A 24675-nucleotide genomic window follows, 5' to 3' on the forward strand; every position below is an offset into this window, starting at 1 on the left:
CCCAAATGTGTCTATTCCTATGTTTTTCAGTATGTCCATCCCTACTTTTTCGTTAGTCACCGATATGTTCGGGTGGAAGTGCAGTGGGAGTGCCGGGGCATATAACGGTAGCTTGTGAGTCATCCTCCCCAGTGTTCTCCATGCGTGTGCAGTGGTGTCAACCGTGTTGATATCTTTTGAGTGTAGCGGCGGGCGTTTATGCGTTATTATCGCCGTCAAGGGAATCGGTGCTGCATCACCCTCTTCCACCGCCGTATGCGTGAGATACGGGGTGGTATGATACCAGTGTGACGCGTATTGGGCCTGGGCACACAGATAGTAGAGTCGAAAGTCCGGCACACAAACCCCCCCCCTTTCATAGGGCAGCGTTAATGTGTGTAGGTCTATGCGTGCCTGTTTACCTGCCCATATAAGCTTGAGTACTAGGGATGTTATGTGCGTAAAGATTGCTTTAGGCGGCGTGATCGGTATGTTATTGAATAAATACAACAGCTTCGGGAGGACACTCATCTTGACGATTGCAATTCTGTCCGCCAAGGACAACGGTAGTTGTATCCATCTTGCTACTCTATCTTCCAGCTCTGCAATCACCCTACCATAGTTTGTCCTGATCACTTCTTCGGGGTCTCTGCTGTACCATATTCCCAGGTAGCGCGTGGGGTCGGTCTGCCAGTCCAGTGGAAAGTCAGGTGAATGCGGCGCGGTGGAATCCGTGAGTGGGATGATTAGTGATTTCTCCCAGTTAATCTGTAGCCCAGAATGGCGTCCGAATTTCACATACTCACGCAGTAATGGGCTAAGATTCTGTTCAGGGTCCCGCACATAGAGAAGCATGTCATCCGCATACAGCGAAATATGCAGGGGCCTCCCGGGGAAATGCAGAGCTGAATGATTATGTGTCTGTCTAATTATGCACGCAAGTGGTTCCAGGGCCAAGGCAAATATTAAAGGCGACAACGGACACCCCTGTCTAGTCCCTCTCGCAATATCAAAAGGTGCCGACATATATCCATTTACTCTCACTCTTGCTACTGGCCTCGTATACAGAAGAGACACCCAGGAGATATACCGTGCCGGAAATCCCATCCTCTGCAATATCGTGAATATGTAGGACCATTCGATGGAGTCGAACGCCTTGGCTGCGTCAAGCATGACGGCAGACGCTTTTGTCTGGGGGTTGAGGTAGTGAGATAGTGCAAATAGCGTTCTCGTATTGTGGGATGTGGCTCGCGTCGGGATGAACCCCGCCTGATCCGGAAGGATCAAGTTCGTCATTAGGGGCTGCAATCGCTCCGCTAGGAGTTTCGCTAGAATTTTGGAGTCCACATTTAAAAGGGACAGAGGACGATATGATTCGCAGAGTTCTGGTTGGTTGCTTACCAGGCTTTAGGAGAGTAATGATCACCGCCTCTCGTAGTGACGGCGGTAGTTCCTTCTGGTCAAAGGCCGCGCCATACATCTCAACCATGTGAGGGGCAAGGATATCAACAAATGTTTTATAAAATTCACAGGTGTAGCCATCCGGCCCCGGCGCTTTCCCGTTTGGTAATGCATGTATAATGGCGGTCACCTCTTCCACTGTAATCGGTTGTGCCAGGTATTCGCGCTGGTTGTCGGACAACCACGCTATAGCTATGTCATGTAGGTAGTCACGTGTTTCCTGAGGTGGCGCAGGTTGCTGGGAAGTGTACAAATCTGCATAGTTGCGGACAAAGCTGTCAAGTATGCCCGCCGGTTGTGTATGCAAAGCGCCGTCCCTGTCTCGCACCTGTGTGATCAACTGCGACCCCCTCCCATGACATATTTTCCTCGCTAACATCCTGCCGGGCCTGCCGCCCTCCCCAAACTGTCTGGCTAGCGGTCGTTTGTTTACATATTTCAGTTCGTCCTCCGCATATGTTTGATGTTCTATGAGGATAAGCTTAATTTTCCCCAGAAGATCTGCATTATCAGTATGTGCGTACTCCTTCTCTAGGACCGAGATCTCATGTTCAAGCCTGGTTATCTGCGCCCTTATATCTTTAAGTATTCCAGCTGTCGTGCCAATGCAGGTGCCCCTAAGCGTTGCCTTAAATGCCTCCCATAGTAAGCATGGGTCTTCAACTGAGTCCTCATTCAACTGGAAGTATTCCTTTATTGCTTTCGTTATGGTAGTAACGTATAAGGGGTCTAACAGTGCCCGTGCATTAAAGCGCCAACTGAAAGGAGGGGGTATGTAGTGTGGTATCTGTAGTGTGAGTTCCACTGGATTGTGATCGGACAGCGTGCGTGGGAGTGTCAGTATCTGTGTAGCCCATAGCACAGCGCTATCTGTCCCCAGCCAGTAATCTATCCTCGACCAGCTGCCGTGTGACATGTTAACATGTGTCGCACCCGGTGTTGATGGGTGTTTGACCCTCCAAATATCTTTGAGTGTAAGTTCTACCAGTATGTCTCCCAGCTTGTCCCTGGCTTTCTTGTGTGGTTCCATGGAAGTAATAGAACGATCTACAGTGTCACGCAATGCTACATTAAAATCCCCTCCCCAGAGTATCGTCGTATCAGTAAATTCCAGCAAGTGATCCCACAGTTCCTGAAAAAATTCCGGGGAATCAACATTCGGCCCATACACATTAACTATTGTTACCTCTTGCCCTCTCAACACTCCCGACACAATTACATATCTTCCATTTTTATCGATAATTGTATGTGCGATTCTGTAGTCCGTGCCCTTCTTGATCAGTGTCATGACCCCTCTGGAATAGGATGAGTATGCTGCCAAATGGGTCGACTCTGCCCAGCGTGTGCCAATAGGTCTATGCACTTTAGGGTCCATGTGCGTCTCTTGAAGCAATGCTATGTCTATGTGGTGCCTATCAAGACAAGCAAATATTTGTCTGACCTTTTTGGGATTAGTGAGGCCTCTCACATTCCACGTTAGTAGTTTCAGACTATTTCTACTCATATTTACACCACAACATATTGTTTGCGCCACGTGCAGCCACCCCCACCCTTCAGTTTCAGCTTAACATTACACAGTACCATGATGGTGGATATCAAACTGTTAGCAATGTCCACGTTCCGGTATGCAGCAGTGCATCCCGATCGCCCAGTTAGTTCAAACAACAACAAACCCCAACGTCCCCAGTGCCCACCCACTCCAGCAACCCAATTCTGCTGAAGCCATTGTACCCATAGAACTGGAAATGTCAACATAACTCGTCGGGGACTGCCCTAGTGGAGGTCCGCCGAGGACGCATTACTCCATCCTAGTGAAAGGATGTGGGCGAATTTGTGTTCTGTAATCAGACCGCCTGGGCCCTGAGGCAACACCAGTCTCATTGCATGTCTCTGGATTGATAGGCGTTCAGAACAGTCTTATAGATAGTGATATGCATTATGTAGCTTGTACCAAAGGTTCACAGTGGTTGTGTACTGCAGCACATCAATAAAGTCTATACTCTGACAGCTTGTAACGTTCTGCTGCCTTGCGTACAATATTGAGTTTCTCCGCAAGTGGCCGAGCTGTGCCTCACCCCTACATATAACTCATATCACACATTGTCTCACTATATACTTCATATAGTAGGGTTAGGAGGTACATGTCAGTTAGCGCAGTTCATGCGGAGTCTCGCTTTACCCTCCTACCACCGTAGAACTGTCATTTGGGCAAGTACAGTGCAGTGCTCATCAGAAGGTCTTACCTTTAATCTGACTCGGTGTGTCTGTCTTTGCGATTGGACCGTTTACCTTTGGCAACCGCTGTTTTGATGAAATCCATTGCAGGTTTCGGGGTCGATAAGAAAATCGGTTTGTCCTCCCACGTGATCCGCAGGCGAGCGGGGTACATCATGGCATACGGGATCTGCAAATCTCGAAGTTTGGCTTTAACCTCGTGGAATTCTTTGCGTGCCTGTTGTACTGCAACCATGAAGTCTGGAAAGAATTCAAGTTTGTTTCCCTGATGGTGGATCTCGCCTTTTTCCCTCGCCAGCCTGAGCACGGTATCCCTGTCGCGGTAATTCAGGACTCTGGCCACTATCGGTCTGGGCATGGCTCCCGGTTTTGGCTTGGGCGCCAAGGATCGATGCGCTCTTTCAATAATGAATATCGGTGATAGATTTTCAGGGCCAAACAATTCTTTGCATAGTTGTTCCACATAGGTCTCCATTCGGCCTGTGTTGGTTGATTCTGGCAAACCTGAAATACGTATGTTGTTACGTCTCGACCTGGCTTCCAACTCCTCAGCCTTGGCTTTGATCACTTCAAGGACTTTCTCCATTCCTGTGCATTTGGCCGTCGTGGTTCTCGATTCGTCCTCCACCGTCGAGATCCTGTTTTCGGCCGTGTCCAACCGTTCGCCCTACTTGTCGAGTTTAGCCGCCATACTGTCCACTCGGCCCGTCAAATGATCAAGTTTGCCATTTATATCCTGAAGATTAGCTTGTATGGATTTCAATATGTTTTCTATGACACTACCATCCTGGGAGTCAGTTTCGGGGTCTGCCTCTGCAGCACCAGTCTGGTTTTTCGGCGTCTTCCGCGCCTCAAACGTTAGTTTGGGCTGTTGTTTATCTGGTTTGCCCATTGTGTGCAAAAAGGGGGGGTGCTGAGCCGGCACCACCTCGAGTCTCCCGCCTCTTTGATCTTTGTGCAGCGTTAGGATCCGAAAGGAGGGAATGCCACGCCGACTCCTCATGCGTAGCAAAGACAACCGGAATGCGTCTTGTGGTTGCTTAGTAGCGGTGCCCTAGCCCTGCATCAGGGTGTCGCTGAATGTCACTCCAAATTAAAGCAGTGACCGGCACCGGCAGTTGAGGCACACCACCCCAGATCTCCTCACGCTGTGCCGGTAGTGCGTGTTGCTGTCCACATTTTCATGGAAGGGGGCGATCGGCATCAGCAGCAGTACCCACGGACACCCCTCCGTTCAAGGTGGTGGGATAGAGTCAGTAGCAGCTGCCTGTGAGGGGTGAAATGCCTGATATTCTGAGACCTGTGCTCTCTTTACAAGGTCTCCCACCGCATGCAGGCAGCAATATGGCACTGGTTCATCCCCATGTGGTTTGCAGTGCTAAAAGGCAGCAAGCGCCTCGCCTCCCAGTGATCAGATATTCCCCCTGTGTCCAGGCACGTGTGAGGCGCGTTCCGGTCTCCCTAATGGATGGGCGCCGCCATGTTTCTTCCCGCCGAATCTCGGCAGTTAGTGACAGACCAAAGGACAGTGGGGGTGGGGGGTCGCTGTTGTCAATGGCGCTGCTGTATTGTCCCGTTTGTGGAGTCCGATTTTAGCCAGTGCCTCTTCCCACGCTAACGGTCCCCGAACATGCAAAATGCGGGCCGCGCCACTAACTTAAACGCCGTCACGGACATTCATGCCCAGCGGTGTAATGTGACGTCGCATCAGCTCCGTACCTCCATTGTCGCCGTTGCCTGCCCGCAGTTCAGTGCCGGTCTGGCCAGGTATTCAGCATATGGAGCACCCGCCGTGAGCAAGTGCCCCTTTTTTCTTCCCAGCCACAACGTCCAGTGAGGTCGCTCTCTCTCTGCAGTGCCAGCACGCTCAGTCTGCAGTCAGTGGTAGCCGAGTGCAGTCCGCCATAATGGGTCGCCGAGCCCGCCGGTATTCACGGCTCGCGTTGGGACTCCAGCTTGCCGAGGCTCCTCTCCTGCCGCCCTCCGCATGAACGACTTGTTCCGACGCCAGATGGTGTGCCTGGTGACCCACAGCGATCCGATTTAAGGCATGTTATTGGCGACTTTGATATTCGCCCGGCGGAGCTGCACAGCTAGGCAGCCATTCCGCTGTGCGCCCCCTAGCGCCTCCCACATTTTAGCAAACTTTGTTTAAGTCCGGTTATTTTTGCATGTTTCGTTTATACGATCATTCTGAGAAGACGCTATGCATGCTGCTTGTTTTTAGAAAGCCTTTCCTGTAACATTATCTGTACACTTTGTTCAAGGCTAGGAACAGAACAAGATATCTTAATGGTTGTGTTGCCCGCTTGGATACAGCTTCTAACATGCCAGACCCCCCAGAATACAGCGGCATGCATTAGCAAATTTAGCAGCACAAAAATGGAAATTTAGCGGCACAAATATGGAAATTTCGCTGCAATTTTGCGGCATTTTATTTGGCCTTTTTTCCTACAACAAACACATATATCTTAGTTTTTTTAGTTATTTAACAACATAAAGCTATGTATATTTCATTTATTTACAATGTAGACACTTTGTTTCCCTCGTAAAGCAAAAGAATGCCCGCAAGATCGCAGACATCCACAACAGCTTCAACGCCACGACCGCCCCAACAAACACCGAGACCTCTGCCCCCACGACCACCACCAGCACCAACCAAATACTCTCCTGGACCAACATCAACAACAACGACACCATCACGATCATGAACACCATCCACTCCGGATCTCCGTCAGAGCCATTCCCACATCACATCTTCAAGAAAGCCAGCACAGCCATCACACCCCATCTCCGGAAAGTCATCAACATCTCCTTTGAGACAGCAACCTTCCCGGAGAGCTGAAAGCACGCCGAAATCAACGCCTTACTCAAGAAACCCATGGGGGACCTCAGGGACCTCAAGAACTTCCGGCCCATCGCCCTACTCCCGTTCCCGGTGAAGGTCATTGAGAAGACCGTCAACAAACAACTGACCTGCTACCTCGAGGAGAACAGCATCCTGGACCCTTCCCAGTCTGGGTTCCGCTGCAACGACAGCACCGAAACTGCCCTCTTCGCCGCGACCGATGACATCAGGACCCTACTAGACAACGAAGAAACAGCGGCTCTCATCCTCCTGGACCTGTCAGCCGCCTTCGACGCGGTCTGCCACCGCACACTACGAACACCCCTCCCCGACGCCAGGTTCCTAGAGAAGACCGCTACCTTCCTTCATCATTCACTCACCCGTTCACATTGGTGTGCGAAAGTATTCTTTATGTGAAGACATTTCTGAAATGCAGATCAAGGATGAGGGAGAAGGAATATGCCTGGAAATGTTTTCTGAAATCTGTGATTTGTAGACTTCCACATATTTTTGGGAGGAATGTTTAAGGGTTCCATTCCGAATTTAACCTATTTGGACTTTAAAATACAATCCTGGTGTCTGCTCCTCCCGTACCAGATATTTCACCAGGTAATTACTCATCAGAAAACAGGATGAAAATGGGGGACCACCAGGGGAATTGTGTGAGCTGATACTGATTGATACCCAGAGTAATTCTATATTTCGCAATAGGCCACGTATATTCCACTTGGAACTGCTCCACATTGGAAATTAATGATATCTGTGCTAGTGCAAATATCAGGTGTGAAATTGCCAATGCAGAACTACCGCATGTCCTAACAGAACACTTCAGTTCTGTGTTCCTGCTGTAAGTGAAGTAGTGTAATGCTTAAACAGACCCTCCAGGATATAGCTGCTTTTGTAAAAAAGCAGCGATTTCTACAAAAGTGCCGATTTCGTGGGCACGTTTGTAAAAATCGCGGCATTTTTACAAAAGTGCCGATTTCGCTGCAAACCGCGAAATCGCGAAATCCTGGAGGGTCTGCATGTATACAGTGAATGAGTTTGCGAGTCGTTGACCGCCAGAGGTCGCTACAGTCCAGAGAACCGGAGAGTCAGAGAGTCAGTGAGCGGAACGCGTCGAGGCAGTATTGCCCGGTATTTCTTGATACTTGGTACTCAGCTCTGCCCTACACGGTCTAACGTTATCTAAAGTTGTCCAACACTGCCACTCACTGCCCAAGCCACCTAAGCTGCCTCTTACCGGGGAAAAAGAAAAAAGAAAAAGGGGATGAGGTCTGGGAGAACACGAACAAATCCACCCAACAATGTAAAGAAAAAAGCTAAGACTAAACCCCCCATTCTCCCTGCAGCAATCCCTCCCATATATTCAATCTTCAGCAACATGAACCCTACCAGCAAATTTACATTCTTGAAAGACCCTATGACAGCTATATATGCAATGCCGGCAACACCAAATGGATTGCAAAAACCAATGTTGCCGAATAAATTAGATACAAGGTCGACAGACATAAGGACTCCTCTGTGCATCTTAAACACCAATGTAGATAGTGGAATAGAGGAAATACCCAGGTGTGTGGACACCACCCTGGAGAAAAATAAAAACATGATACTAATTCAAGCCCAAGTGCACAAGGAAAATAAAAAGCACAACTCAGTTCAAGTAAAAGGACTAGAGAAACTACTAACATCCCCAACAGGATCAATCAGGTTCACGGATTGCCCCAATGAAAGAGACACTATAAGACGTTCACCAAACAAAAAAGTGATTAAAGATGAAAGGATTTCCACAACACTGGCTCTATCAACCAGTGACATAAATCAAGATCAGACAATAGTGGGAAGCCATCCGGCCAAAGGCAATAACGATGACTGTTATAATTCTAGCACGTACGAAGCAGCGCACAAAATACCTCCATACAGCCATTCAACCCCGAGACTGGACTCACGATTAAGCCAAGTAAAGAATAAATCCGCAGAAAAGGCCAAGGAGTTTAACCCCTGTAGGGTGCCTCAAATGCTAACACTTAACAAAGGAAGAACTACAATACATAAAGGTTACTTTGACATCAATGCTGACACCAATGCTACTGAAAGCAACCCTGAGAGATTAAACATCTACAACAAATCAATCATTACCGTAAAGGAGGACTAGGAAGCAACACCAAACAGTTGGCGTACAAAAAACTTGCCAATCAAGGAACCATTAAGTAATAACATAATTGAGATATCCAGTGGAACGAATCAGGAAGTGGACACCAATGCACTAATAGATCCACGAAACGTGCCTGACGTAGATGCCCAAAAGGAACTTTTGATAACAGAGATCTCAAGTGTTTCAGCTATGGCTGATGTAGCAACAATAAAAAGGCCCGAAATACGCCCAAAAAAACTTACAGGGCGGCAAAATGTTACAACGCCTGAAAAGCAAGTTCCTCTGGGATTCATCTCCAACCGCATTACAGGGAACCAGCGTCAGCAAGAAGTAGGGCATGACATCAACGAAAACTTGGAATCTATAATCACATTACACAGTGCATTGGGGTGCATATTGGAAACTTCTATCAAAACTCTCAATATGCAGTCAGACAAACTTGATATACAAATAAATCTTATGAGCACAATGACGGAATATATATCTAATATAAACAAAAAGTTAGATACCATGGCCAGCATTTCTAACAATATTAAGGATCAGATCCAACCCTGGGCAGCATCTCAGACATGTACCTGCCATCCAATATTGGGCAAATTAATGGATTTGCCATTAATACTTAAAGACATACTACTGGAATGCAAGCACGCCAACCAGTGCAATAACAGCATACCAATCGGCTGCGATCTTATTTCTTTTGACCTTTGCAAGAGCACACAAAAGAATGATCTAGCTAAAGCAAGAAAGAGCAATGCAGATCAAGCCGAAGCACGGGTACAGCCAATAGAAGCGGAAAAAAATAAACAAAATAAACTGATAACCCTATTTGATGATATAACAGAGGAACCCAAAATAATAGGTGTAACTCCCTTCATGACACAAAACAACGGTCCCAAATTGTTAGAAATAGAGCATTCTAATCAGGATGGGGCAAGAAATCAAAACAACCCGTAAGGTCTAACCAAGCAGCAGAAAAAACGGGCAAGAAAAAACAGAAACCAGCTGTCAAATTGTCCACCTACAAATAAGCAGACGCTGGTAAATTTTTCTATCTTTAATCAGGCAAAAATAAGAGTAAAACATGAACCTAATATAAAAGAGAGGAAACATCAGTCATCAATCGGGATAGAAAAAGAATGCAAATACTGGAAAAACCTAGAAGAGGGTCAAAAACCACTAATCAAAAGCTCTAAGGACATGGCCCAATTGACAACATCAAAAAAATCTATGCATACAGAGGGGGTTGTCCTAGTTAAAACCCCAGGAGCCGGGAACTCCAGCAACATTGATCATTTGAGTTCAACAACCGCCGCAAGTGGCACTGACTGGAGCACAGACCAAGGGTCCAGCAACAATGTACAATTAAATAAAACTACAGAGAGTTTGCAGTGTGAGCTGCAAAAAACCGAGTTCATCTCTCGTCAAAAAGGGCGTACTTCTCATGAGGAAAAAAAGTACCCCATAAATGAGATCGAACAATGCAACAAGCATGATTCAAGTAATCATGGACCCGTTGGATTGTTGATAAAGGTGCAGATAAAAATCAAAAAGCACCCTCTATTCTAGTTACTATTCCAAGTGCTAATCTAACTGCAGGGAAAAGTAATCACAAGAACGATAGACAAGTATGAACGAAGGCGGACAGAAATATTCATGATCAAATACAATTAACGATATTTACAGACAACAATGCTATGCAACAAAACACAGAAATAATAAACGTGGAAAGGACAGGACCCTGCTCCGGGATTGCCGCAGCAGATAGTGGGCTTCACCCAGAACAGGTCGGCCCAAAATGAACAGGCCGGGAAGTAAAGACCATGGCCAGTATGTCATTCACCAAACTCAGACTGATGCATATAATCAAATAGCAAAATATCTGCATGCTAATGCAAAGGATCATGAAAATCACAAGTTAACGAAACCCTTATCAAATGAAAAAACACAGACTATCAGCGACCAAGCTACGGAGATGCAAACAGTAACAACGAGACTTTTTATCCCCAATTACGAGCCTCAAGGCTCACAAGACTTTTTAAATCGAGGGAATATTCTCCAACTCACATATTCAATCCCAAGCCTTAGCCACCTAACATCTGCTGATTTATTATCAATTGAATTTATCACTTTAGGGGACAACGTGGCCAAGGAAGGTACGCTCGCAACCTGGAGGAACATAGGAATAGTAAAAAGCATTCTCACTGAAATAGTTAAATTTGAAGAGTGGGGAATTACTCTGAAAGAAGAAAAAAAAGGGTTATCCGTCGCCCTTGCTAAGAAGGTGTGGGAAAAAAGATGACTACAAAAGTGGAACCACACAGTCAGTACTTCAAAGTGCTAGGGGGGCTGAATCTCTCAACAACAATCATCTGAGACAGACACTGGGTATTAACGGTAACTGAACCCACTGCCAGGCGGATGTGATCAAAGGAAACCTAATAAAATTACTCTCCTGGAACATCACAGGAGCAAAAAACATCTTAAACAATAGTAGAAAGACAGCTACCTTGGATTTACATGACATCATAGCACTGCAGGAAATGTGGTTAACGGAGCCAATTGACGTACCAGGCAGATTATCCTTTCATGAAAACGCGACGCGTCCTCAGCGCTATGGGCGCGCAAGGGGGGGACTTTCGGTATACATATCCACTGCACTGAAGATCAATGCCGCGCAAATGGCCATATCGGCACCAGATATGCAAATTATTAAATTGGAGAGCGTAATAAAAGGCAAAACGAGAACTATCATCCTAATTAACATATATGCCCACCCGAAAAAATCAGTTAAAAAAGAACTCTTCCAACGTGTTGTTAATGTGGTAACCAACACCCGCCTTGATCAACCAAGTTGGGAGATCATTGTTACGGGCGACTTCAACACTAACCTTTTGCACCATCCGGAAGATGAGGACAACATCTCTGTAGCAAACGAACTGTGGGATGTTGAACACCAAGAAATTCCATCGGTCAAAAAGACAGATAAAGTGGGTAGGCCGTTGATGTGGGACTTTGAACGTCTTGGACTACGTGTAATAAATGGAAGAGCCAACCACGATAAACCGCCCGCCACCACCTATATAGGCCCCAATGTAAGCTCGATCCTGGATTATACATTAGTAACACTACCCCTGTTGAGTCTAATTAAAAAATTCCAAATAATCTGCTCATTAGACAGTGATCACTCAATGCAACATATTGAGATGAAACTGACTTCTTCTAGGTACGTAAAGGCACCAACAATAGCAGGCTTAACTTCAACAATCAAACTGAAGCGATAAAGGTGGACAAGTAACACACTACCCCAATTAGCGCAGGACGCTAAGAAGCTATTTAAAACGTCCACTGAAGAGAAGGACCTGTGCTCAGAAACTTGGTCTGACTTTTTGGAAAAACTGCCAAGGACCAGTATTAACACTAAAAGGAAGACCTTTCTTAAGACCGCTTTCAAAGTCACAAAAACTATACTCTCCATGAAGAAACATTTGAAGAAGTTCACAAGACGAGTACAAGGTCAAAGGATAAACTCAAGTATCTGGCAAGAAGTTCGAACAACAAGGAAACTATACAAGAAAATGGTTTGGATAGAAAAAAGGAACCAAGCCAATGACTTCTGGACTAAATTGTTGCATAACATAAAAAAAGCAGACTCCAGGGCTTTTTGGATGCAAGTCAACTCCATGAACAGAACAGTGCAACCTATAAGTATGACATGCATCACTGAAAATGATTGGGCCCAACATGTAGTCGACACCTTTTCGATTAAGTCATCGTCACACCAGACCACAACCGCAATAACTGCATGGGAAACACCTAGTATAGTAGACCAATAAAACATGGCTGATTTTAGCACCAACAACACGATCAACCAACAGGAAGGCATGGGTCAATCAATGTGGACAGATGACGATTGTCGGATACTACAAATAATCAAGAAAAGCAAGCAAGATAGTGTGCCAAGGCCGAAAGGCATCCTGCAGGCAATCTACAAAGAGGACCCCAAGTTCTGGGCCTGTAAATTCAATCTCCTGTTTCGGTCAATAAGCAACTCAGGCCGAGTCCCGAAAAGCTGGAGGGGTGCTATCATTAATCCCATCTATAAAGGTGGAGACCGCAAGAACCCAATTAACTATTGCTTAATAGCCCTGATTGATGCGGAAGCAAAATACTATGCATCCCTGGTGCTAGCTGATCTAGCACATTGGTCGGACATGAACAACAAAATCCCGTTAAATCAGACAGGATTTCGTCGCTGAACAGGCACTATGGCAAATGCAATGGCACTGTGCTTGATTGCTGAAAAAAGTTTACAAAACCATCAGGAACTTTACACTTGTTTCGCTGACTTTAAGGTGGCCTTCGACCATGTCAGCAGGAAACTACTATGGGCCAAACTGAAGCAGCAGGGCCTCCCAGACTCAATCTTAACACCAATCATCGACTTGTACACTAACACCTGGATGCAGGTAAAGATCGACAATGGAAAGCGGTTAACCCGGAAGATCAGCACCGTCGATGGACTAAAGCAAGGCTGTGTTTTGGCCCCCCACCTCTTTAATTTATTCATGGCCGACCTGACTTTAAGCCTTGACCAGACCAATGCTCATCCACCGCGGCTAGTCAAACTCCGTGTAACACATCTATCCCACGCCGACGATGTGGCTCTACTAAGCCAGACGAGAATAGGCTTGCAACGTCTACTACAGGAATTGACCCGATGTACTAAACAGAACTTGCTAGAAATAAACAATACGAAAACAAAAACCATGGTTATAACTCGACGCCACAAAGCACCACCAACTTTCACAATAGACAACGTTAAATTGGAAGTAGTGGAAAGTTATAAGTATCTCGGGATACAATTGGACAAGCGCCTTAATTTCTCTACGCATTTCAATAGCATGGAAAAGAAGGGCACCGTCCTATTGCATACTTTTAGCAGCCTAGCGACAAAGCTTAAAGGCCCTCTGGTCTCCCCCCTGCTAACAGTAATGAAAGCTAAGTTACTCCCAACAATAGCTTATGGGAGTGTATTACATCATGGCAAGAGTGCACAACTCTTGGACAAAGTACAAATGAAAATCTACAAACATGTATTTGCGTTACCAAGCAACGCATCACCCGCACAAGTAAGACTCGAACTTGGTTTGCAATCCCAGGTGCTGATGAAAATGTATGAGACTATAACATTTTGGTACAATGTCTGGATGAACCAGTAAATTGCGGTCTACCGTGCTATGTGGGAAACAATACACAAGAGTCCCAACTCTCACTATGCCAATCAATCAGTGATACTTATATAGCGCGCTAACTACCCGTAGGGTCTCAAGGCGCTGGGGGGGGGGGGGGGGTGCCGCTACTGCTCGAACAGCCAGGTCTTCAGCTTCTTCCTGAAGGCGAGGTGGTCTTGGGTCAGGCGCAGGTCGGGAGGGAGGGATGCCAAGTACCTTAAACTGTCTTTAGAATCGACTGAGTTGGCTGCACTCTGGGAAACCAAGCTTCCAGTACAATCTTTCAAACAGTTTGTAAAGAAGGCTGCCAACAGGCACTCGTTGTTCAACGATAACTTAACTTTTTGTCACCGGAGCCACCCCTGAATGACAATTTAATCCTATAAAAAACCTGTACCGGCAGCCTACCTTGACCTAGCTTTCTCGCCATTCATCAAACGTAAATGCATCAATTTAAGGTTGGGTAGCTTCCCAACAAGTGCCGATCTACCAAAGTGGGAGCCCCAAGAACGTGAGGAATGTGATCTATGTGGCGCAGGAAAACAAGACTTCATTCATCTGATTTGTATTTGCCCGGCTCTGATTCAGGAACGTCGGAGTTGGTTAAAAACCAAGTTTAACGAATATGGAATACGCACCTGCCGGTCTGCGATCGTACAAATCTTATGCTCAGTAGATTCACAATTCATTTGCAAAGCAGTCAAATTTATTGCCAATTTTGAGAAAAAGCGAAGATCACTGGCAAAGACTTGAATCAGAAACATATTTACTTTTAAATTTGAAAGACATTCTCATTTTAATAACTTTTTTAACTTCCACACAGCGGTGTTAACTTTCTGCTTTTTAAACCATTGTTGTATTTATATTTTGTAATGGTTTTTATTAACTATACAATATAGCTAATAATAATAATAGCATGTATACACATCATTGCATTAGAGCTGTACCCATATTATATAAACAATGCACTGTCCCTTAGTGGGTCAGAGGGGCACTCCAGACACAATGGACCTGGAATCAATGCAGTGTTCAACATGCAGCTCTGCTAATGCTGATCTTCCATCCTGATAAGGCAGAGAGGGATTGCCAATCCAACTAGAGACCAAGTCATCCAAGTATGGAGTATCAGGCTAATCTAATAGAACATGCAGAGGGTACGCCCACAATGCTCTCAGGGTAGTGATAGGGAGGGATATATAGAAATCCGGCTGCCGTAATTGAGCTGTTCATTCTTTTCACCATCTTCATAATGCTGGCTACATTGTTTTTTTTATATGACTAACAATCTCAGCTCATTCTTTCTATGCAAGATTACAATTGTCTCAATAAATGTATTGAAAACTATATCTTTGTTATGACTACCAAGTGAATGCATGAGTAACCAATGAAAAGGGTAAGATCTGTGTCCATGATTTCCTTCAGGATCAGAATGTCATGCTCGAGGTTGCCAAAATAACCCGCTACCCTAAAGTAAGGCACTGTGAGCTGGCTAAGAATTGGGTCAAGTGTCTCTGATAGTATACATGGACTTAGTCCCTACATTCTGTCCTGCTGTCCTAAATACCCAGCCCTACCTTTTCTAGTGGCAACCATATATCAGATTGAGTCCTGATCCCCAAGAAGTAAACCACACAGGTACTGGACTCTTGGCTGGGCTTTAGAGAAAGATCTTCCAAGAAGAAAAGGTGAAAATCCTGGAGTTTGGGTTATTTGTAATCATGAACAGGCACCTTCACGCCGAAAACTCTGCCGCTCGAGACAACCGCCAATGTAAAGCTTCAGTAAGATCTACTCTTCTCACTGATAGTGACCATACACATGTCCACCAATGCGAAGTGGCAATGACGATCAGATCTTTGTGTTACATCAACAACCCTCCACAATGTTTGTCCTGCTCTTTGTGCTGAAAACTCTCCTGCTTCCTCCAACATTAATGGAACTCTTTATGCTGGACTTGAGATGGTAACTCTTCAGGGGGACTTACCGGGTCTCTGTATTCGACCTGCGCTCCATTGCAATCAGCCTGACTTTACCCCAGCCTAGATGGTCCAGAAGACTGCAAGTGATGGTTTGTGCTTTTAGGCCCTATCTATCTATAAAAATGAACTCTATTTTTGTGTTGTGTTTTCACTTTATTACTGTTTGTGTGCTACATAAATACTTTACACATTGCCTCTCCTGACTGCTTTTCTGCCAAGCGACTAGAGGGTTAAGCCAATATTAATGTTGTGTCTTTTGTGGGTCCTCCTGGCAATGATTGTGGTTGTTACCTGAGCGGGGGTTCCAACCCCTTCAACCAAACACATTTTCTTACAGACGTGAATCTAAGTACAGTGCTTTGGCAAGACATTCAGATCTTCAGACCTCTTTAATATAATACAATCTAGTGCACTTAACAGCATTGTAATTTTCTTTCTCAGATGGCGAATGCCTATAGCAGTATCCCTGGGTTTAAAGACGTTGAAATCGTGTCTATAAGGTAAGCCTACATTTTTTCTGCAATATCTTCTGTCACTAAAACTACAGTGGGGAAAATTCTGGCTATTTTTAGGTCAGGTCTTCTATACAACTAAAAATCAGCATTAGCCTTCGGAAAAATTAAAAGACAACATTGCCATTATGGCAGCACATGAAGGAATGGTAATACCTTATAAATTCCTTATTATTGAAGTGGCTGTTATGTTATTCTTTTCTCTTCCCTTGTTTCGCCCCTCCTTCTCGTCCTTCCTCGATTGTGGTTATGGAACCGCATAAACCTTTTAATTTGTCCACTTCTGAGTTGCCAAATGCATTTAATTTTGAGGTTTCGGATGTATGGGGGCTTATTTATTTACACAAATAATGTATTTACAAATTATTATTCTTTTTAGCTTTTTAAACTAACAGTGGTAGCACTCGTGATATGATAGTAATGGACTTGAAAATCCTGATTCCACTGAGTGTGGTAGTATTCACAGTGCACCATCACACTATTAGCCTTCAATATTCCCTTTGTCATGTGATAAAAACTGACGGGGTCCGTTTTTCTGCAGTGGTCAGCATATTTATCCAACACTGGGCCTCATTACGATGTTGGGTGGAAACCCTCCACCTGTCCCCAACTAGGAATCTGGACTGACTGACTTGTGGTCGGCAGTTCTGATCGCCAGATTACGAAGGGACTGAACACTGTTCGTCAGATCCCCATTGTTTCCTATTGGAGCTCGTGTTCTGCCCTACACAGGTTCCTATGGGGAAATGGGGTGTTTGTGGAAAACTTGCATCCTGTCGCAGACACCCCACTGTGCCTGCCACACAGTGCTGGGTTTTACAGGGGTGGGTCCCTTATGTACCCCCTGGGCGGGGATAAGGGAGCCCTGCCAGTAGGCCTCCAAAGTCACTTTCCAACAGCAGACAGGGAGACACGGAAAGGCTGTTGGAAATCGACATCATAATCCTGAGGTTGTAAACGCTGTCCATAGGGGTGTACGATGCAGTTCCGACCGACAGGGTTTACATTCCGAACATCGTAATCGAGCGGACAGAATGGAAACTGTACGAGTGGGCGGTCAAGGAGATTCCGACTGTCGTGAATAGGCTTTCTGCTCAACATCGAAACCATCCCCAATGTGTGCAGTTTTCACATACAAACCAGATTTTTCCGATTGAAATGTATTCAGGAATAAGAATCAGGAGTGTGGTGTTTCCTGCATTACTTTTAATCCCATTTTTGTTTGGTAGTTGCCATTACATTTTGAATAACAGCACCTCTGAATAGGACTGCTGCATGTCTGGGATTTTAGGTCTGCACCCCTTTCCAAAACCTTCCACTCTCAGGGGCCGCCTGGACGTCACTTTTTTTAATGCACAGGAGGCGCAGTGTGCCTGCTCATAATTACAAGGCCATGTAAAGCCACTCTGCCTGGCATTCAATGGCCTTGTAAATTTGGGCACCTTTCATGCATTTCTCTCTGCATGAAAGGGGTATTCCATGGATGTTGTTGTGGGAGTTATCTCGCAACATCCATGTAACTTGACGCATTCCCAGATTTACCGGATTTCGTGAGGCAGGCTCAACGAGAAGAAATATCTTTATTTCTCCTAGTTTTTCCTTTTTCTATGTGTGCTGCATAAAATACCTCTCTAGAGATATTTTATGCAGCACACATGCACAAAAACAATCACCCCTACACCACAGAAACCCTTGCACCGCGGTGCAAGGGTACCTGCGTTGGTGCATGGCAGCCCATTGTGCACCAGCACAGGGAAAAAGGACAGGAATCAGCCGTATCTTGTCGAGTCAGCGCATTCTGACCTTTTCTTTAGACACGCGAGGCAGGAAGGCTTGCTAAGCTGCTGTGCATCAAAATATTCTAGAGAAGGCCCTCAATTTTATTTTGAAATGAAAGCTTAGGTTGCAAAGATGTTATATTTTGTAGGAGCGTGAGAAATTGTGGAATTTGCTTTTAGACATTTTGAGGTGAATCTTTGTGGCTAGTATTTTACTAAATTTGTGAAGGTTAAAAGATCGAAGCAAGGGTAAAAATCCACTGGCTGTAGGATTTACAATAGAAAAAACCCACTGGCAAACTTTGGAGAATTTTAACTTCGCTAACTTTCCTTATTAACCATCAATGCTGTGGGAAGAAACTTCATACATACACAAATTCTAACATACATGAACTTCGAATAACTCACTGGCGGAATTTTAATTTCACAGACAAACAGTATTTTGTTACTCAGAGCATAGTCTGGATGATACAGGAAAACCTTCAGTAATTAATGACACAAAAATATTAATTAAGGTTCATTTGTCAGTATGTCAGTAATTGTTACTGACATGTGAAATTGTCATAGTTTACTGGTGTCATTAATCCCAAATGGTCTCCATGGGTTTCTGTATAGTGTCTTGAAATTGCATACCAATGAAATCATCACTCTCAGTAGACAGATCTCCCTAGGAAAATCTTGCATAGCCTAGGCATCAATTTCTATATCGCAATTTCTGTTAAATTACAAGATGACATGAGAGGGGTAAAGCTGTAGTACAGCACACTTCCAATTTATAAGCCACATGGCATTCAACAGTAAGCAATCTCCATTTGCTTTATTCATTAAGATCATACTTTCTGATATGGAAATTTTGAACCTGGAGCATTTTTTGTGTAATGGCATTTTTTCAATGTCACTCTGTATTGACAAAAAAGCAGTATCCACTCAGTGGCATTAGCAGTTTGGTTCATAGTACTGTAATGAGCAACTGAATGTTATGTTCTACTAGCACCTACACAATGTGTTTCCTACTTTCCTCTCTAACACAACATAGTTATTATTTGCACTTTGTCATTTTGATAAGGAAATGGTAGCACTAGTGCTAACTAGAACTCAGACTGATAAAACACCACTGCAAACAACTGGAGCAAAAATGAAGAATGAGCCAAGACATTGGGCAATTAGGACGCCCAGTTCTGGCAGACTGCATCGATGTAAGCACTAAAAAGAAATCTAAGAGCCAACTCGATCACTCCCTCTCAGGAACCATGGCAACAATCTCTCTCAATCCTTCAGCACCAAAATCACTGTAATTTACAGCAATTTCAACCCGCAAACAGACACGACAGTCCTCACGAAATGCATCCCGATCTTATGTAAAGAACCAATGCAACCACATGGCCTGTCATCATATCAGAAGAAACCGCCATTACGATGAAATCCATCAACTCAGGGGCTCCATTGGACACCTTACCCCACCATGCCTACTCCTTAGGACTGCAACCCATCAGTGCCATGCTCACACCAATTCTCAATGCCTCTCCCTCTTCTGCAACCTTTCCATATGCTTGGAAACACACAAATGTTCTCCCATTGCTGAAATAATTGTCTGCCGGCCCTTAAACACTTGCCAACTACCTACCGTTCTTCCTGCTACCATTCCCAACAAAGTTATTAGAAAAAATCATCAACAGTCACTTCATCAAATACCTCAATGACCACCAACTTCTCAATACCATAGCACAGAAACTTCACTCCTCGATGTCCCAGATGACACCTGCGTGACTCTCAACAGAGGAGACAGGGTGGCGCTTATCCTTTGTGACCTCTCCAAAGTATTTTAAACAGTCTACGACCCCATCCTCTTCAAATGCCTACATGACATCGGAATTCAAGGATACCCACTGTGATAAGTAAAGACTCCTTCCTGACTTGAAGGACCCAGTCAGTCGGCCTGGCACTGTACACCTCGGACGCCCGTGACCTCAGTTACAGAGTTCCGCAAGGATCCTCCCTGAACCTGACCCTTTGCAATGCATATATGTTCCCTCTAGCCAGCATCATCTGTTCTCACAATATCAATGTCCTATGTCAACGAGACAAAACTAATTCTCTCCCTCACTGTCAAGATTCCCACTACACAAGGCCAAATTCAATGCCAGTATGACTGAAATTGCCCACTGGATGAAGACCAATGGTCTGCAGCTAAACACCAACAAGACTGAATTTGTGATCTTTGGGAATGGCACATTTCTGTGGGACTCGTGGATAGCAGAGTTAGGATCGATATTTATCCTCACCCCCCACACCAAGAACCTGGGGATCATTATCGACAGCAAGCTGTACATGACCGTCCAAGAAAATGCATTCACCACTTCATGCTTCCTTACCATGAAGATGCTGAGGAAGATTTTCAAATGGTTCTCAATCAGCGCCGGAAAAGATGTCACACACACCCTGTTCACAAGCAAGCTGGACTACGGGAACACCCTTTATGATGAGATCAATAGAAAACTCACCAGAAGGTTACAGACCATTTAGAACTCAGTGGTGAGAACCACTCTCAACCACCGTGCTGCTCTCACATCACACCACACCTGAAGGAGTTCCACTGGCTCCCCATTCACAAATGAGCACAATTCAAACTCCTCACCCACTCTTTAAAGGCATCACATTACACTGGCCCAGCATACCCCAACAATCACATCTGCTTTCACAAAACTTCCAGACACCATCCCCTCAGCTGAACTCCTACTTGCGCAAATTCCACAGATCCAGGATACCAGGTCCAGCGGTCGAGCCTTCTCCAATATCGCTCGTAAAGTGTGGAATGACCTTCTGCTATACATAAGAGCCTCTCCTCCTGACATATTTTCCCACTTTTCCTACTTCTATTAGTTGGTGTAGATATTCCACACAAAGTGGCAATATACCCTTGCAAATTGTAATACTTCTTCCTAAGGGGTGGACGATTTTGAAATTGTGTGCTCCATGTACCCTCAAGTTCAATGTAACAGAATTTGTATTGCAACTTTGAAGCTGGATGGTTGGTGGAAATCATTTTTTTGCAACAATTTAAAAAGGGGCGGTGTAAGTTACACTTTAGTTGAGAAAACCCACACGCAGACGCCTTACAGCTTCACACAGCTTATCATTACATTAGATTGGTTTTGTTATCTTGAAAATGCATTTGTACTTTTACTTTTCTTTAGCATTTCCTGGTCAACCTTATTTGCTACATTAGAGCAGGGTAAAACAGGTATTCACCTGTTACAACGCATTTTTTACTCCGCACTACCACTACAACGCAGGCATTACAACGCATACCGTTACAACGCATTGCGCTGGGGGGCGCTCTAGGATAAGAGGTAAGTTTAATTTACTATCCAACACCTTCCCTAGGGTCCACGGGGACTGGAGTTAGAATAGTAAATTATACTTACCACTATCCAGCACCCCAAAGCGCTATGCGTTGTAGCGGTATGCGTTGTAAATACCGCGTTGTAATGGTACGCGGAGTAAAAGTATGCGTTGTAACGACATACATCCGGTAAAACATGGTCCTGGCCTACTTTCACACGCTGGACGTTTTGCAGGTTACTCTTGATTCCTGGTTGATTTCCCCTGAAATGGACATCTCCTTCCAGTACCCATGATGCACACAAAAGGTGTCAAGTGCTTCCTAAGTTAAGATGATACTAGTGAGGAGATAAAAGCCATAAAGGGAAGAAAAAAAGATGTCCTTGGCAATGCTGGTAGTTCTTAATTGAAGGTAAGGAGTCAATCTGTAGGAGAGATATGCAAATAGGAATGCTGCTAAAGAAAAATGAAGCACAAATAATGAAAAATATATCAAGTAAGCAGGTGCACCCTTGTCCTATACACTCCTCTTATATATCATCTAGACAGGGCATGGCATCATAGGAAAGAAGCTAACCTCCCTCAGTGATTGGCAAAATGACAACAAACCCTGGGAATGTGACCATTTTGGTATGAATAGATTTATGGTTAAGCCAAGCCTTCTCCTCTGGAATAACGGCACATATTAGAGACTGCCGCAAGCATGGAAAAACTAGTGTAGCCGCGGTTCATCAAAGATGCCTCATGAGAGCAAGAACAAAGTCCTTATTGCTACCGAGTGCAAGGATCGAAGGTGTTCTGCCTCCCCATAGCCTCTCCTAGTTGTAACACCTCCTGTCATAAACATAATCTAGATAATTAATTATACTTAATTAATTTATTTATATATGTGTTTTCTGACTCTATAGCACAATAATATTTACAAGAGAGTGATGAAGCAATTCACATGGGCAAATAAAAGAGGTAGTTATAATAACTATAGGTAGGAGGAACAACTTACAGCAAGAATGAAAATTTGGTAAACAAAATCTCTATCCAGTCCATTTTTTAGAGATGAGCTGCTGGTATGATGAAATCGGTGTGGAGGAAAAGGCAAGAAACTTCACCAAGAATTTTTTGGATTTCCATGAATACAATTGAGTATCAGACTTTAGGTTAGTGGGACCTGTATGTAAATATGGGAAACAAGGCATGAATTGTTGAATGTTTAAAGCTTGAAAACAGTCTCTTCATCTCGTAATGCATACCTTCCAGAATAAAATGGCAGATGCATTAGTGTAACGTTGCTACAGGAAGCTGAATTCTGAAACTATGGGGGAGAGAAGCTTCAGATTGATGTGACCCGTGGGAACATTAAAACAGTTTAGCACATGGAACTATGAGGACCTGAGACCATCCTTGGTAGCTTGGAACAAAACTCATAGCATTTCTGAGATATATAATAGAGTGGGAAAAACAGTTATAAATCAGTAAATCTGGTAAATAGTCTAACAACCACCCTGAGATCTTTAAAACAGGACTTTTTCATATTTTCTTATAAGCAAATAAAGAAAACAATGAAAATGTTAAAGTCAATATTCTCCTATGATCGTGGCGGACAGAGTTCAAGCATCCTTCATTCCCAGCCTGCAATGAGTGTGTTTGAGTCAAGTCTGTTGTCTTGTACTGATCAAGTTACATGGAGGACCCATACTGAGCATTTTATAGCCCAAAAGATTGGAGCATGGACTAGGAAAGGTTTACCTTGATCATAGTTTAACTGTCCTTTGGAGGGCAGCATGCCGTGGCTTAACAGAGCTCCATAAGGGTGCATACCTTCTTCATGAGGCAATGTGGTAGCCTCAAATGTGGTGTTTTGACAAAATATAGAATACAACTTTTTGTGATACAGCAAAATTGTCTCAAGAATTTTGCGATGTCAAAAATATATTGGAAAGGAATATCGAAGGTAAGAATATTTTTTAAAGTGTTTTTAATCTCATTGTATAAAAAATCTCTAGAAAATATCGTTATTTGTAATATCATTTATGTTTATGTAATTTATTGTAGTGTGTATGATTATACGTTTTTTACCATTTGTTGTATTTGTCTGTTTAGTAAGATAATTTATGAATTATGATATTGTTGACATTTGAATTTTTTGTTCTATTAATTTATAAAAGTAATTCATATATATAATTTTGTTTAGTAGTGGGATATTATTGTTGGGAGGATAAGGGTGGTGAGTTTTTTAAAAAGTGTATACTTTACATTTATTGTCAATTATTTTAATTATGTGCAAAATAATTTTGTAAAATAATGAATATATTTTTGCTATATAAATAATTCTTATATTCATTTGTTTGTTTATATGGTGCCAGAATCGGCTGCCGAAGGAGTATCTCTTCAGTTCGGACGGGCGGCATAGGTGTAGTGCAATTGCAGCTAAATCAGAAACAGAAAAGGGTAGTCTTAAGCAGCTTCCTAAATTGTAGATGGTCCGTGACCGCTAGCAGAGCTGATTCGGTGCTGTGTTTTGGCCCAAAGCCTGACTGAAATCAGAGCTGCTTTCCCACCCTGGTCCTGCCACATATGAATATCATTTTGATCTGTGACCATGACTTATTCCGAGCCAAATGTTGGATGTATAAGTGACCTAGCTGTTTCAGTGGAGTTTAGTGACAACACAAACTCTGTGTACCACAGGGTCATAGAGATGGTTCTACTCTGTGAGATGGTATTTATAGGATTTGAAGAATCAAGTGTGGTTCAGATCCAAGAAGTAATGGTACAATTGGATGAGTACAGATCAGAGGTTAAGAGTAGTGTGTACTGCAACAGGGTGCTCCTCACTTCTGCTGTGTACATGAAATGGGGAATCTTTTAGAGTAGAAACTGAGAGGAGAAGACTGCTGAGTGATCTGTTCAAGTGAGAATAAAGAACAGATTCTAGCCCCTTCCAGACCGGATTCTCCCTCTTTCCATTATGGTTATGGGGCTTTTATTCAAGTGTTCGTCCTTGGCTTCCAATCCCCCAGATAAGAGAGAAACACACACCATCCATTCATCCATCTGCTCTCTCACCCATAGAGTAAATACCCTTGATTTCCTTGGTATCTTCTGGTTATAAAAAGATTCTCTGGAGTTAATGTCTTTTCAAATCCAGACACCCACAC

General features: G+C 44.1%; 1 protein-coding gene across 1 annotated transcript in view; it reads left to right on the forward strand.

The window, feature by feature from the left end:
- Positions 1-24675, forward strand: part of LOC147678039 (uncharacterized) — a 360244-nt gene that overhangs the window by 190508 nt on the left and 145061 nt on the right. The window contains exon 6 of the mRNA XM_086945608.1: positions 16330-16388. Within this exon, the coding sequence (XP_086801734.1) occupies positions 16330-16388 (59 nt within the window). The remainder of the gene's footprint in view (positions 1-16329; positions 16389-24675) is intronic.

The sequence above is a fragment of the Lissotriton vulgaris genome, chromosome 12 (assembly GCF_964263255.1).
Source record: "Lissotriton vulgaris chromosome 12, aLisVul1.2, whole genome shotgun sequence".
Lineage (NCBI taxonomy): Eukaryota > Metazoa > Chordata > Amphibia > Caudata > Salamandridae > Lissotriton > Lissotriton vulgaris.